The 15341-nt window shown below is 46.4% G+C and overlaps 1 protein-coding gene across 7 annotated transcripts in view; it reads left to right on the top strand.

Moving 5' to 3' along the window:
- The window catches only part of ZNF652 (zinc finger protein 652), a 40545-nt gene extending 27181 nt beyond the window's left edge, over window positions 1-13364 (top strand). For 3 of the 7 annotated variants that reach the window (XM_036339265.1, XM_036339266.1, XM_036339267.1), the window contains 4 exons: window positions 1916-2063; window positions 2427-2542; window positions 3248-3392; window positions 4480-13364. In XM_036339265.1, coding sequence (XP_036195158.1) covers window positions 1916-2063; window positions 2427-2542; window positions 3248-3392; window positions 4480-4997 — 927 coding nt within the window. In that variant the 3' untranslated portion in view covers window positions 4998-13364. The remainder of the gene's footprint in view (window positions 1-1915; window positions 2064-2426; window positions 2543-3247; window positions 3393-4479) is intronic. The other 4 variants (XR_004972703.1, XR_004972702.1, XR_004972701.1 and 1 more) reach the window with 4 other exon arrangements.
- The last annotated feature ends 1977 nt before the right edge of the window (window positions 13365-15341 follow it).

The raw sequence follows: 15341 nt of genomic DNA, 5'->3' as shown, positions 1-15341 counted from the left end.
GTGTATCTTGAACTTGAAGACCTTTATACGGTTTTTTTAAACTTAAATTTACTTTATTAAGTTACAGAAAAGGAAGCATTTGATGCCTTTCCTCACTGTTTCTCACCGTCACGCGTGTAAGCATGCGTGTAGGTTCTTGGGTGCTGCTGAATGAACTCTTTGCATTCCTCAGGAACACTGCTTTGTTCCTCAGTATGGATCCTCGTGATCATGACGACCTAGCAACAAGTAGAAATTAAAGCCTGTCCCACAAAATGGCTTATAGGCGTTGTCTGTCCTTCTCTCACGCCGTATTCGTCAGCAGCTTATCTTTTTAACCCTTCCCAGAGTCTTTGTTTCCTGAAGTGACAGTGATGTTAAGAGATCTTTATTTACAGTGAATTCCATCGTGTTTCCTTAAGTATCTCAGAGTCTGATTGTTACCTAGAACTTTCTAGTATTGTTTTGATTTAACCAGAAGCACTTTATTTTCATACACTTTATGCCTGATCGTCTAGACCAGTGGTTCTCAACCTTCCTAATGCCGCGACCCTTTAATACAGTTCCTCATGTTGTGGTGACCCCCAATTTCATCGTTACAAATTGAACATAATTAAAGCATAGTGATTAATCACAAAACAATATGTAATTATATATGTGTTTTCCGATGGTCTTAGGCGACCCCTGTGAAAGGGTCGTTCGACCCCAGAAGGGGTTACAACCCACAAGTTGAGAACCGCTGGTCTAGACCATTAATGATTCATAACACAAGGAGCTAAGCAGTGTTGCATTCTATAGGTCGGCGATGTTCAACCTTTTTCATCTCGTGGCACATAAACTAATTATAAAATTCTGCGGCACATCAAGAAATACATTTCCTGCCTATCTGACAAAAATATAGGCATAATTTTTGTTCATTCACACTGGATGGCTATCATATTGGCTGTTGTAATATTTTATTTGACAATCTAAGGCAGCGGTTCTCAACCTGTGGGTCGCAACCCCTTTGGCGGTCGAACGATCATTTCACAGGAGTAGCGTAAGACCATCCTGCATAACAGATATTTATATGACGATTCATAACAGTAGCAACATGACAGTTATGAAGTAGCAACGAAAATAATTTTATGGTTGGGTCACAACATGAGGAACTGTATTGAAAGGGCCACAAGGTTGAGAACCACTGATCTAAGGGGTCAGTGCCCCTAACTGAATAGTCAGATATTGCATGTTTTAAAAACTCTGACACACCCACTGAAAATCGCTGCCGTGGGGACTTACATGAGGCATCTGGAGCTGGTCTATAAGGGAAAAGGGAGAGAGATACTAACCGGTTCGAGCTTATGTTAAATTCTGCCAGAGGGAAATGTTTAATAGAGCAAATTAGATTTGGAAAAATATAATAAAATCTCAGTAATTTGTGTTAACGAAGGTTCCAAATACACTCTCTAAGGTACAGAAATATTGTTATACTTCTGCAGATCTATAACCATTAATGTGTATTTTGTTTTTTCTTCTTTTATTTATGTTAATTTGAAATTAGTTTGTATTTTCTGGTAAACACCTATGTGACCCACATGTAGGAGGCAGCCGCTTTTGGTAATGCATATATTTTTTAAAAGCTGGCAGGTTCTTTTTATAGGTACAACACAAATTTGATAAAAGCAGTCACTTCTTTGATATTAGTGGGACTTTCCATTTCTTCCTGTCTTATTTTTTGCCATTGTTTTCATACTCCCAAAGTGTGTCTAAAAGATGCATCTTGGAAAATAGGACACACAGATATTGGTGTTGGACCTGGACTGCATGGCCGGATAGCACGTGTTTGGATTCTGGCCTTGCGCCAGGACCCTAGCACACCGTGTCACCTGCCAGCAGGCAGGTCTGGCTTTCTGCAGCCCCTGTAAGTAAGATGATTTCTGCTTGTCCTGCCCAGTGTGTTTCCTGTAACAAGTCATTCAAGAAGCTCTGGTCCCTTCATGAACATATCAAGATCGTCCATGGATATGCAGAAAAGAAATTCTCCTGTGAGATCTGTGAGAAGAAATTCTACACCATGGCTCACGTGAGGAAACACATGGTCGGTAAGTTCTGTCGGCTTCTCTTCTCTCACCTACAATTTTCCCTTGTGCTTTGGTGTGTTTCGTGCTCTGTATGGGGCAGGATACGAGGCACTGCCTCACTTCAGTCCCTTCGGACTGGTTGGAATTAAATGCAACATGTCGTCAGGAAGCATCACCAAATTGGACGGTCCCGGCTCGGCTCCCACACCCAGGCTTCTTTTCACCGTTGCTGTTTATTTCCTCTTCAGAACATTGCCATGAAAGCCTCCCGTGTCAGCGTGTGGGAATGAAGGTGGTGTGATGGCCTTACAGTAGGACACCGACCTTTTCCAATTGGAGCTTTTGGGAGAACTTATTTTGATTAAAGTGCATTCTGTGTTGCAGCGCACACGAAAGACATGCCTTTTACATGTGAAACCTGTGGGAAATCGTTCAAACGCAGTATGTCACTCAAGGTGCACTCCTTGCAGCATTCTGGAGAGAAGCCCTTCAGATGTGAGGTAAGGAAGGTGCCACCGCCAGGCGCAGGTCTCGGGGCCGGAGTAGCGTTCGTCCGTGTGGGGCAGCCGCGAGAGGTGGTTCCGAGGTGCGGGGCGTCAGGCCGCGAGGCCACAGAGCCTGCAGACAGGTGCTCTGAGCATCGTGTTATCTCACTGCTCAGTAGAGAAATACCCTTTTTGTGTGTTTTTGTTTTTGTTAATCCTTACCCAAGATATTTTTTCCATTGCTTTTTAGAGAGAGTGGAAGGGAGGGATAGAGGGGGAGTGAGAGAAAGAGAGAGAAACATCAATGTGAGAGAGAGACATGGATTGGTTGCCTCCCACACACGCCCCAGTCAAGGCTGGGGATCAAACCTGCAGCCGAGGTACGTGCCCTTGACCTGGAATCAAACACAAGACCCTTTGGTGCACTGCGGATGCTCTAACCACTTTGCCACACCGGCCAGGATGAGAAATGTCTTTTTTTAACACATTGTTAAATTTTGAACTGACACATGAGTTATTTTTCTTTTAGTAAATCAGTAATCATTATATGAGAAATTCCCCTTTTATGAATAACTCGGCTGCAGAATTATAGCAGAGCCAAAGAGTTGACAAAAGCAGGTTCTGTGTTGAGTAGGAAAAGCAAGCCTCTCAGGTGTAGGGGTGGGCTCGGGCCAGGAAGGCTGTTGTGCTCGGCGTCCAGAGTCTCCCGTGTCCCTGCAGAACTGCGACGAGCGGTTCCAGTACAAGTACCAGCTGCGCTCCCACATGAGCATCCACATCGGGCACAAGCAGTTCATGTGCCAGTGGTGCGGCAAGGACTTCAACATGAAGCAGTACTTCGACGAGCACATGAAGACGCACACTGGTAAGGGCTCCGTGGGGAAGGCACGGCTCGGTCTCAAGTACTTGCTGATCACCTGTGAGTCTGTTTATTTCAAAATGTAAACACCAATTTTCATGCCGAGTGGAAATTTCACTTTAAATAAAAATACAGACTTATAACACTGAATGATTAGGCTTTCATGGCTCTGTTTTATAAAGGATTACTTGTTAGTGCCCTTTAACTTCAGGTTCCTTCAAGAAAATGGATTCTTTACTCAGGGCGTGGGGTCCCCTGAAATAGTATGAAACTTGTTTGGTGTGTATTTTTTCTAAGGAAAGGGTTCTGGACCTTTAAAAGCTGGAAGACACTGACTGCTTTAAATAGAATACCCTCAGTACTCTTCAAGTTTGATTGGGTTTGCTTTACCAAAACTCACTGCTTCTCAGGAAGACATCCACCCTCTCAGCTCTCCACATACCCATGGACATTCGGAAATGGTGTGGGGACATTTTTTATTATAAAAATCTCGGGCATTTAGGAAGCTGGCACCAGGAATGCCGCGTGCCCTTCAGGCGTGCGGAGTCCCATGTGATGAAGGGCCGTCTGCAGAAGCGCCAGTAGCTCTTATGCAGAAACACCGCAGCGTGAAATTCACACGGAAGGCTGCGTCCAGCCCTTTCCACGTCCAGTACCAGTGAGCCAGCCCCAGGCTGAGGGTGATGCCCGAGTGGCCACCAAGGGACTCGCTCCACGGGACCTTTTCGGCAAAGTCCCACTTGTGGCTGGAATGCCCGTCCTGCCTGCAGACCAGCGTGCCCGGATTGGAGGCGGGGATTGGTCGGTGGTGTTGGTTCCTGGGGCCCCGGGCATTGTGTGGGCAGTTCTCCCGTAGGCCGCGAACGATCGCTACTGTAGGTGCCCTGTTTGTGAGCCAAGCCCAGATGCAGGTTGTCTGTTCGTTTTACTCGTATCTGTTCTAAAGTCCCCGCTTTGGGAGACTCGTGTTTTGCTATTAGAATGTAATATGCCGTAAGGGAGAGGAGTGGCAATCTCCTTTCTTAATCTAAGGAATGGCGAGCACATAATTCCCCCGAGTAGCTGATCATTTTTGTGTCTCTGTTCATCTCAGGAGAGAAACCCTTTATCTGTGAAATCTGTGGCAAGAGCTTCACCAGCCGCCCCAACATGAAGAGGCACCGCAGAACTCACACAGGCGAGAAGCCCTACCCGTGCGATGTGTGCGGCCAGCGGTTCCGCTTCTCCAACATGCTGAAGGCCCACAAGGAGAAGTGCTTTCGGGTGACCAGCCCCGTGAACGTGCCGCCTGCTGTCCAGATCCCACTGACGACTTCCCCCGCCGCCCCCGTTCCTTCCGTGGTGAACACACCCACAACCCCAGCCCCTCCCATCAACATGAACCCTGTCACCGCTCTCCCCCCGCGGCCCATCCCCCACCCGTTCTCACACCTGCACATCCACCCCCACCCGCACCACCCGCACCACCTCCCCATCCCGCCCGTCCCTCACCTGCCCCCCCCTCCCGCTCTCTTCAAGAGCGAGCCTTTAAACCACCGCGGCCAGGGCCAGGGCGAGGACTCCTTCCTGCGGCACCTGGCCGAGAAGAACAGCGCGGCGCAGCACCACTAACACCGTCTCCAGGGCGTGCTCCACGCTGGCGCCCACAGGCAGCTGGCGAGCGGGGGGCATGGCTGCCCTGTCTGCTCAGCCCGCCAGGAGCTCGTCACTGTCTTGGTGAATCAGCACATCGAGGGGACAAACAGGAGCACCTGGAGTCCTGGAGGGGCCCGTCATCCGAACCAGGGGAGCCACCACACTGAAGCCCACTGAGCTTGCATTTTCTGGTGACTTTTATAAATGTCAGACACTCGGACTGTGGAATTTTATAATTTCATATCAGCTGATGAGGTATGCTTGCTTTTTTACCCCGGACGTCTCCTCCAAGAGGGGACAGGCCTGGTTTCCTTTGTACTAATCGGGAAGACTGTGAGGTTAATCCAGAGCATTAATTGTATCACTGTGTATCGTAATGAATTCTTTTCAGCTTTTGGTGCTGGCTGCCCAGTTGAGCTAGCCACGTTTTCACAGTATATCAAGCATTATAGAGAAAGATGGAAATTTTCTTCTTTGTGTAGCTCTCCTAACACACTCTTTATTTTACTACAGAAATTAATTTAGTTTTTGTATGGACTTCTCTAGTAGTCTGTTTCTAAAATGAAATGTATTTCAATAAGCGGTGTAATTTTTTCAGTGTCGCTGGACCTATGGTGTAAAATAGAAAAAAATTTATAATCATCCAAATGTGATTCTTAAAGATGCATATAACTTCTATAGTTCAAAGTTACTGTTCTTACATCCGTACAACTCAAGGTGCTTCAGAGGCCAGTTGTGTGAGAGGGTCTCCAGACCGCGCCACTGCAGAAGCGGGGTCTTGCTTTCAGACTTGGCGTCAGTCCTGGGTAGATTTAATCTCTGCTGAATACGCGGTGTCTCTGGGCTCCCTGACACGCTCCTGCCCTCCAGGCTTCGCTTGGTTCAGCTCGTGCATTAAGTGGGCGGTTTGCGGAGTGTGGGGCCTTTTCCAGGGAAGCCGCCCGAAGTGGCCTGTTTGGAAAATCCGAGGAAAGCTGCTCACTGTCCAGAGGAGGAAGTAGTGGGGATGGCCTCATCCCAGTCACGTCTGTTTCTCACTTCCCTTGGAACCGTGACGTGAAGTCTCAGTACACTTCTCATTTTGAGGTCGCTTTATTTTTCTGGAATCGTCAGGAAAAGGTAGAACAGCACACCAGATCACAAGCATGGCGGTGCAGAGGGCTGAGCAGTGTGGGCGGGAACACAGAGCTGGAGTTTGCCGTCCCTGTGTCACTGCACAGATCCACGGCCGGGAGCCCGTGCCCACCGTGAACTGCGGCCCCGCCTGTGCTCTGCAGGCCTGGGGTCGCAGCGCGCGTGGGTGATGCGGGGGGCGGCCTCTCTGAGACCTTGCGGCAGGTTCCTTTTTAAGTTGGAGAACTTTGAAAGCACAATCAACCAGCAGCTTACTGTAGGCAAGGCTGCACGGAAGGGCTAACTGTCAATGTACTTACGGATCAAATTTATCCAGATTCAGTACAACTAAAACTTTTGTCCTTTTTCATCTCAGAGAACTGAGTTCCAAAGCCAGGAGTCTCCTTACTTTCTCTCTCCTCCTCTTTTGGTTTTTGAAAATTTGTTTATTTAAAAATATGTAGACGCTTCCTGAGTTTGCGTGTCGGCCCTGTGCGGAGGCAGCGAATCCTCTCGGACCCGTCCTGGCAGCCCAGGTGCTGCCGAAGGGCGCACTCTTGATTTTGTTAATCCTGAAATGTCTTCGTTTTTCTTTCCTCCGGCTGGTAAGTCATTGCCTGAGTCAGAACCCCGGCTTTTATTTATTTTTAGTAGTAAATCAGCAGACATACTGTAAGCACCTTTCTGGCTGATTAGCTCTGATGAGGGGAAAGTTGAACTTTTTCCATTGAGGTTAAGTCCTATTTTAAAAATACTGCATTCTCTATTCGCTTTTTGGTTTAATATGTCCATTTTCCCCCCATTGTGATTGTTGCCTTTGTCTTCTATAATGAGCATAGGCAGATTTTGGAACGAGGCAGAAAAGTATCTCAAAACACACTTTTCTTCCTGGTTTTGGATCTAATTTCTAAAGAATGCTACTTTAAATATTTGTATACATCCTTTGAACACCCAGGTACCCAACCGAAAAAGGACAGTTAATTCCCTGTTTGCTCCACCTTTGGTGGCCACCTGATGTTGCTCCCACAGTCTCCTGGGAATTCCATGGCAGGCTTTGGGTCTGCGCCTTTATGTAGACATCATTATCTCATGGCCAAGCCTACGATATTCAAATCACTTTTTACTAGAGATGTAAATTGCAGCCTAGTTCATTGGCTATACCTTATTTTATTCTAAATAAACGTAAAGGGCAGCAATTCTGAATTCTATACTTGAGACCATTGAAGCAACTGTTTTATGAGGTGTACTACGAGTATACACTGGAAAATTCAGGTAGTCATCTTTGATTTCTTTATTCGAGTGAATATAGCCATAAGAAAGTATCTGCTACACAGGAAAGCCGGTATTAAGCAAATAATCACCCCCACCCTTAACAGAAGCAGATTTTTTAAATCAGCACGTCACGCAATACAGTTCTTAGTGAGATGTATTGTGGAACAATCTGAAAACTTCCAGTTCCCCCCCACTGTGTAAGTATTCCTTTCCCGGCAGGATTTGTGGTCTTCAGGAAAATTGCCCAAAATATAACGACTCTTCATCAGTGGCATATTACATAGGAGTAATGAAACGCATTAAGAATAGTCACAACTTGAATGCTTCTGAACATGAGAACTGCAGGATTAAGCCTTAAACATATGTGCACATCAGGTTTAACATGCTTGGGACGCAGACTCAGGGTTGAAAACTTGATTGGGTCCTTAATGAAGATAAAAGTTGCAATAGGTGTGTTCTCTCCCACATACAGCACAGCACCCGGGATTTTTAAAAAACTGATTCCTACTTGCTCTCTGTTTATGGAAAGGGGAACTGTGGAGGAGTTTGAGTTCTCAGCCATTATCTGTACTTAAATCTGTTTTTTAAAGGTAACAGTGGCCACATCTCAGCATTACACAGATACCAAATGGAGGCTGTTTTTCACTACTTAACTTTATTGTCTTTAAAGCCTTGTACCATCGCTAGGGTCAAGACTGACTTGAGGAAAAGTCCCAAGGACTTTCTTGAGTTGATACTGCTTTTTTTCCATTTTTTTCTCATAGATTTATCATTCAAATATAAACTCTTTCGTAGCCTATTGAAGGGCTGCTTGCTGCTTTCTCATATTAAGTCAGGTCTGCTCATACCAAGCTACATTTTTTAATTTGGAGGATATAAGATGGACGGTTGGAAGGTATGTGGCTTCATTTCCGATTTGATTCTCATTTTTAGCAAGCAGGGGGGTCACCACATAAAACTTTATGGTTACATATGCTTTTCCAGTCTACCACTTACATGAACTGTTCTCTATTAATGACTGACGTTCCTTATAATCTGATTGTCTTTAGTGTACTAACTGGAGGCAAAATACTCTGAAGAGATGCTCGAGAAGTTTGAATTTTCTACTTCTTAAATATTTTTCAGTTTTTATGTTCGTGAGTGGACATATGTGGTTAGTTTAATTTTTATTTCACTGGAAGTTTTAAATTTTGAAGATCAAGCAGAAATAGAAATCCATTGCAGATGTGTATATATATTTACCCCATCTTGCCGATTTCCATTAGTGAAACACAGATGGTGGTGGGGTTTTATTGTAAGAAGAAGAAGAATGAGAGGAAACTAAAGTTAGAGAAACCTTTCTGTTGAGCTACTGTATAGAAGAGACAGCTTTGATTACATTGCTGATCCACATGGTGAACATTTCGATGCTGTTCTAGACTGTGGGAAGTATTTAATGAAAAGGGGGTTAGATTACATTGAAGAATTTTATCAGCTATGCACCATTACAAAAATAAACTCACTTGGAACTCTTCAGACTGTAAAACCCTTCAGACTGTAAAATTTACTGAGAGCAAGTAAATATTGGGTTTCCATTTTCCTTTGCCTAAACCAAGATAAAAAATTTCCCAAAAGGTCATTTTTTCAGGAATGAGAGGTCATTGGCCATTAGAGATAGTGGCATTATTATGCAATACCAGCGCCTGCCTAACCTGCTTCTGTCAGCGGTAGCGTTTATAACCGGTACCGATGACCTTCCAGCCCTGGGCACTACCTCGTTAAAGCAAACCAGGGATCCTCTCTACACCTTCCATGGAAGCCATAAGAGTCGCCATCAACATCCCCACTTTCCTACTTCTCTGCTTTTATATAAACACTCTAGACTTTGTATAGACTTTATGATGAGATCTTTTTGTCTCAGTGGATAGGTTTTGCAAGATTCAAAAGAAAAACTCCTTGGTTGTCCCAGCTTTGAAGCTTGAGGCTCAGTACATTTAAATAAAGAACCAGATAATGTACCGTTTATCAAATTCTTCATTTAAGTCAAAACTACTTTGCAGAGTTGCCTATTCAGAAAGCAAACTTTTCTTTCCCCTAAGTAGACGCTGTACTATTATAAGGAGCTACTTACAAAGTGGATTTCTACCTTGTTACTCTGTGTATTACTCGGTGATACATGTATTGTCGCAACGTTTCTGGAATTTTTCTTTCCATGCGGCAGATACATGACTATACACGTCTCTCTGACCCTCCATTATCTGATCCTCGCACTGTTCCTGAGTGCCTTCAAACAGCCAGCATCCTGGAACATTCTTTTCCTGGTTTAACTCCTACCTCTGCTTATTTCATTCTCCAGGAGATTTGACATTCACCCTGTTCCAGTGGGTTTGGCTCTACAAAACAGCTAACACCGTGGACAAGAATTTTGAACGTATTTGTTCTGTTCCCCCACGTCATGGTTAGATTGCATTTTTAACTTTTATTTATATCTTATTTCTTCACATACCGCATCTCTAATGATGGAACATTTTATCCTTGTCTCTCTTATTCTTTCTTTCCTTTCACCAGAAACCAGATGTTCTTTTAAGAGGAAAGGTCACTGAGTATCTCTTTTGAACATCTTTTCCTCGTCCTCCTGACGGCCTCCTGTTGCTAAGGGATCCTGAATGCTGCTGTGCGATGCCCTATTCCCGTGTGCCCTTTCTCTCCCAGAAATACTTTGCAAGGTTGTACCCATACTTGTATTTTAATCGCATCATTTAAAGGTGCTCTGTGGGTTTATCCTAAGTCCTTGATGGGCTTTTGCCCTCCCTCTCTCATCCTCCTCAATAACGTTCTACTTGTTCTCATCTAATTAATTTTTTAAATATGGTTGATAGATAATATATGAAGGATGTCATAAAAAGGGGGTTGCAGTGTGTTCTCCGTGTGATATGAGCACCTTATTAATAAAACATGTGAGCAACTGGCCAATCTGTCCGTCAGAACTGGAGTCTGTGCAGCCCACGGGGCCCTTGCTCCCTTTCAGTTCTCCCCAAAACTGACAACTCCTTCAAATGAGGAAATGGGAGTGAGTTGGTTTTTTTTAAGTGGATGAAAGCTAGGCAGTTGAGCAGTTGGGCCTTAGTTACGATCTTTCCTTTTGACGTAAAGCATCATGCCTCCTTTCTGCAAATTAATGATGCTCATGCTCAGTCAGGTTTCCCAGACCGATGGCCACCTGCAGCGGGACTTGAGGCAGCTGTGAGTGAACAGAGTCCTTTTTGTCCGGCGACTGTATGTTTTGGTGGGACGGTGCCCAATGGCGCGAATTGGTTTGTGTTTGATAGTGAGTTCAGGTAAGATATTGGAAGTCTGCACTGGCTGTTTGGAAGGGGATGGCGAGTTTACAGAGTGCAAGAGGTCACTTTCTACAGAAACAGGTAGCAAGGGTACCTTGTTGTTTTAAATTCCTTTCGCTTTAATTTGCCTTGACAGCCCATTATTGATCTAGAAGTTGGCCTCTCTTTGGTCACAACTGGCTACCTAAAGTAACCACTTTGAAACGTGTGGCTTTTCCCTCCCGAGGCACAGGCAGGACCAGCGGAGAGCCAGGGTGGGCTCGCACGTGCAGGGGCCACATCCCAGAGACCGTGTTGGCTCGTTTCCCATCGTCTGTGATGGGAAACGTCTGGTGCAGGCAGCACGGGGCCCTGGGCCCTGAGACATGTCCCCGCCGCTCCCAGTTCCAGGCCCCTTTACACAAGTTGGTCTTCCTCTGGTGAGACGGGGGATGCTGCAGGTTCCTTAGAAACGATGAGGGGACATGTGGGGAATGGGATGGGGCAGGAAGGGGCAGGAGCTGAGTTTTGCTTCAAGTCAGAAGGAAATCTGATACTTGCATGGTTGGTTTTGATCAAAGAGCCATGTCTGTACCGGATGTGCCAAAAATCAAGTTGTTTCTTAATATCCAGCTTCTCTGAAGGAACCCAGCTTCCCCCCTACCTGTCTTTTACAGGTGAAGGGGACCATGTGATCAGAAGGACAGAGATTCCCACTCATAACCTGCAGAGGGCAAAGGCTCTGTTTAATTGCATTTGCAAGTTGGTGGGAAATACTCTTAGAATCTCTAACCCTCCCAGAAATATCTGTGCTTAATTATTCAACTCGTTAGGCTTTTCAAAAGTAAAAAACAAAAACTATGTGGCATAATTTTGCTGTTTATTTCTGAAGTTGCACCCCCAAGGATATATATATATGGCCTCTGAAAGCCAGATGAGTCCTTCAAATGTGTGTGTTATTTCTTGACATGAACTATGATTCTTTCATCAGCAGTACCGGCTTTGTCCACAAGGGGGCAGCAGAGTACTTCAGCTTATTTATTCTGAGCCTTCTAAAGAAAGGGCCTGCTTTCAGCTCTCCTGGGAACATCCTCTCTTGACTCAATGCTTATTTATAGATCTTGGTTCTTAAGACATTGTCCCTTATTACTGCGTCCAGTAGTTGCTCAGCCTTCATGATGCAAACAAAGGTTGAGGTGTGGGTCAGAGTTCCTTGCGGGCCAGGCATCTTCATTAGCCTTTTAAAATAACGGTGCCCAAGATTGAAAGCCAGGGAGACGTGCTCGGGGCTAAAGAAGGAAGGCGACCCTCCTTCTTCCAAATCCCACCACCAGTGCAGGACCAACACATCCCTGAGAGGGACAAGAGTGGCGGAGGGAACTCTGGAGTGAGTGAGGAAGTACTTCCCACCTGTTCTGCTCCGAACGGATGTCTGTCACACCAGGAGCCGCCCCGGGCCAGGGAGGCCCCTGCAGCAGCCACTCCTCCGGTTAGAATTCAGTGCGTGCTCCCTCTCTGCCACTTGTCTTAGGGCTCCGAACCCTCATCAGCTCTCCGGCCACGAGTGTCAATTGTGCTCCTTGCAGCAGCCTCTGCACTGTAAGCAGGTCGGTCATCAGCGGAGGGGAAACACGAGACCCTGGCCATTTTCCCTGGAGGGCCAGGAGGCATCTGCCCCTGGCATGGCCTTCCTCAGGCATAGCTGTCTCCTTCCCCCTTCCCTGCCCCTCCCCACCTCCCACCCCCGGCCAGTAGAGGCGTCCACTCGTAACTCCAACACTTGAGGACAAAAAAAATGAAGCTGAAGCTGTGATCGGTTTAGAAAACAGGTGGCCAGGTGTAACTTGTTTGTTTTGTGTTTTCCCTGACAGTACTGAAATCACTTGCACTTTTCCTCACTTCTTAGAGAAAAGAAAATCCAGTTTGCTTGCCAGAAATTGTTTAGTGTTGGGTTTACAAAGCTTGTTGTTGAATGTTGAACATTTGTCCAAAGGAGTTTGACAAAACAGAAGCTGCTCGGCCCCTGTTCTGCCTGTGAGGTCGTAAGGATGAAGGCCATGTGGCCGGGGTACTGTGTCCAGTCCAGAAGGGGGCAGTGTCCCCTCCTACCTCTGCCAAGATGCCATTGAAGGTCAAGGTGACTCGTGTAGGGCGGGCACTTCTCATGCTGCAAAGGAGTTTAGAAGAGTTTCGGTTGGGGATGTGACAGTAGGTAGGACGGGATCTCTGAAGACGGGACAGACACGGGGGAGGAGCGCTGGTGGGCCCCAGGGGGCCGCAGGGAGGTGGACAGAGCTCTCCTCCTGAGTCTCCAAACTAGCTTAGCTTCCCGGAGCCATCTTCTCCCAGCATCCTGTCGGATCCCTCAATGTACTGATCCCCCCCCCCCCCTTGTGTTAACTATACCAATATTATTTTTTTTAGCAATTGAAATGCACTTTTTTATTTCAACTCAATCATGATTTTAAGTATATAAAATTTATAGACTGTTAAAACTACTTTTTGTGTATTTTAACCACTTGATGTAGCATTGTCTATTTTATTCTTGTGAGACTCTGGTACAAGGTGTGCCACTTCACATCTCCGAGATGCTGGGCCTTTGGATGTGTACGGGAACCAACCTAATGCTAATGTTCAAAGTAAAAAAAAAGTAGCCATATCCTTTGTGTGTCTGTCTTTGCTTAATTCTTCCTCGTCCTCCATTGACAACATTTTGAGGTCTCCTTGCTCAATGAATTGTTTTTGTTTTTCGGTAAAATGAACAATCCTTATCTGCTACTATCAGTTGTCGCTAGTCCTGGTAATAGGCTGCCCAGCCCACACACCCTGCAGACCTCCTTTTGAGAGATAATGTGTCCTCAAGGCTGCCAGCCAAAGTTAGAGTGATTAGTTCTCTTCCCTCCGTGCTGTCTGGCTCCGTGCTGATTGGTTTCAGTAACACTACTCTGACCAGCGGAGCAGCAATCCGAACATATCCTAGAAGACAGTATTTGGGCCCTGGCTAGTGTGGCTCCGGTGGTTGGGTGTCGATCCAGGCACCAAAAGGTTGCCGATTTGATTCCCAGTCAGGGCACATGCCCGACTTGTGGGCTCCATCCCCATTAAGGGGCGTGCAGGAGGCAGCCGATCCATGTATCACTCTCACATCAATGTTTCTCTCCCTCTCCCTTCCTCACTCTCTAAAAATCAATGTTTATAAAAACCTTTAAAAAAAAAAGAAAGAAAGGAAAAACCAGTACTTGGAAAAAAAGATCATAATTGGGCTCTGAACCGGTTTGAAGAAAAATAAGCACAGATGGAGACAGCGTTTCAAGTCCACCCCATGAAAAGCAGGGACTATAAAACACGCGGTTAGGATGAGCTTCCTCTTCCTACCCCTCCCCATGCGTCCCTCCGCTTCCCCGTTTGTCCCACAAATGTTTATTGAACACCTACTATGTGCAGGGCACCGAGGGAGCCACGGGGACTCGGCAGTGAGCCAGAGAGAGTCCTGCTCTCAGGGAGCATATGTTCCAGTGGCAGAAACTGACAGTAAACAAATAATGATGGGATCCAGCGTCAGGTGGTGAGGTCAGGGCTGTTGCTGGAGCCAGCTGGAAGACCCACTGCTTTCTGTCCCAAGTCTTTCCCGCTCCGGACCCGCCCTGTTTGGTTCCGTCTAAGGATTCCAACGAGGGCGCTGAGCCATTCAAAGGAAATCATATTGTTCAAGGTTCCCTTTGTTTCGAACCTCTTAGAACGGAAGGAAACTGCCCGAGTCGCAGAATTACCATTCTCCTTCTCTTATTATCGTGCAGCTCTGACTGGATACTGATGTTAACACATTCTTCTTCATGGCTATCCAGGGGCACTCCGCCCACCCCAGCACGTACGCAGTCAGCGGCTTTCAGACTTGGACCAAGACCCGTAGTCAGATAGGCGTTCCTCCGATAGGCCGATATATGAGCCTATTTCTGGAAGTGAATTAAAAATTCAAGAAAATGCCTTTGTGCTACACGTTGACACTTAACATTGAAGCAGGGCAGAGGTGCGTGGCGTTCCAACAGCGGCCTGAACGCAGTTCTGTGTCCAATCGGGTGATGTGACGTGCGCTTTCCAACATCTGACGTCTCCTGTGTTTCTGCTGCTGACGGTCCGAGCTCCGCAGCGCCCAGCCCGGCACAGACCAGCCTGCGCCGAGGGCCTGCGGAGGCGACGCTTCGAATCTCAGGCCCATGGCAGCCCTTCCTCATGGGCCTGCAGCCCACGGCCGGTGCCGAGGTAACAAGAGCTGCTTCCTTGCAACTTAAGCATAAACTCCCTTTTCACAATTTCCCTGGTAAATGATAATGACAATGATCCCCAATGAGTCACACCGCCACGTGTCCACACCCACTCTTCTCCATGAAGTTCCCAATAAAAGGTGTGGCCATTCTCAGTTCCCTAGAATCTGGGCTGGTCTTGTGATTTCTCTGACCAGAGAAGGTGGCAGAAATAATGTGTTTTTTTAAATATATTTATTGATTTTTTACAGAGAGGAAGGGAGAGGGACAGAGAGTTAGAAACATCCATGAGAGAGAAACATCGATCAGCTGCCTCCTGCACACCCCCTACTGGGAATGTGCCCGAAACCAAGGTACATGCCCTTGACCAGAAT

This window comes from Myotis myotis, unplaced genomic scaffold (assembly GCF_014108235.1).
Source record: "Myotis myotis isolate mMyoMyo1 unplaced genomic scaffold, mMyoMyo1.p scaffold_m19_p_17, whole genome shotgun sequence".
Lineage (NCBI taxonomy): Eukaryota > Metazoa > Chordata > Mammalia > Chiroptera > Vespertilionidae > Myotis > Myotis myotis.
Note: the sequence above shows the minus strand (reverse complement) of the source record. Positions and strands in the feature narration are given on the sequence as shown.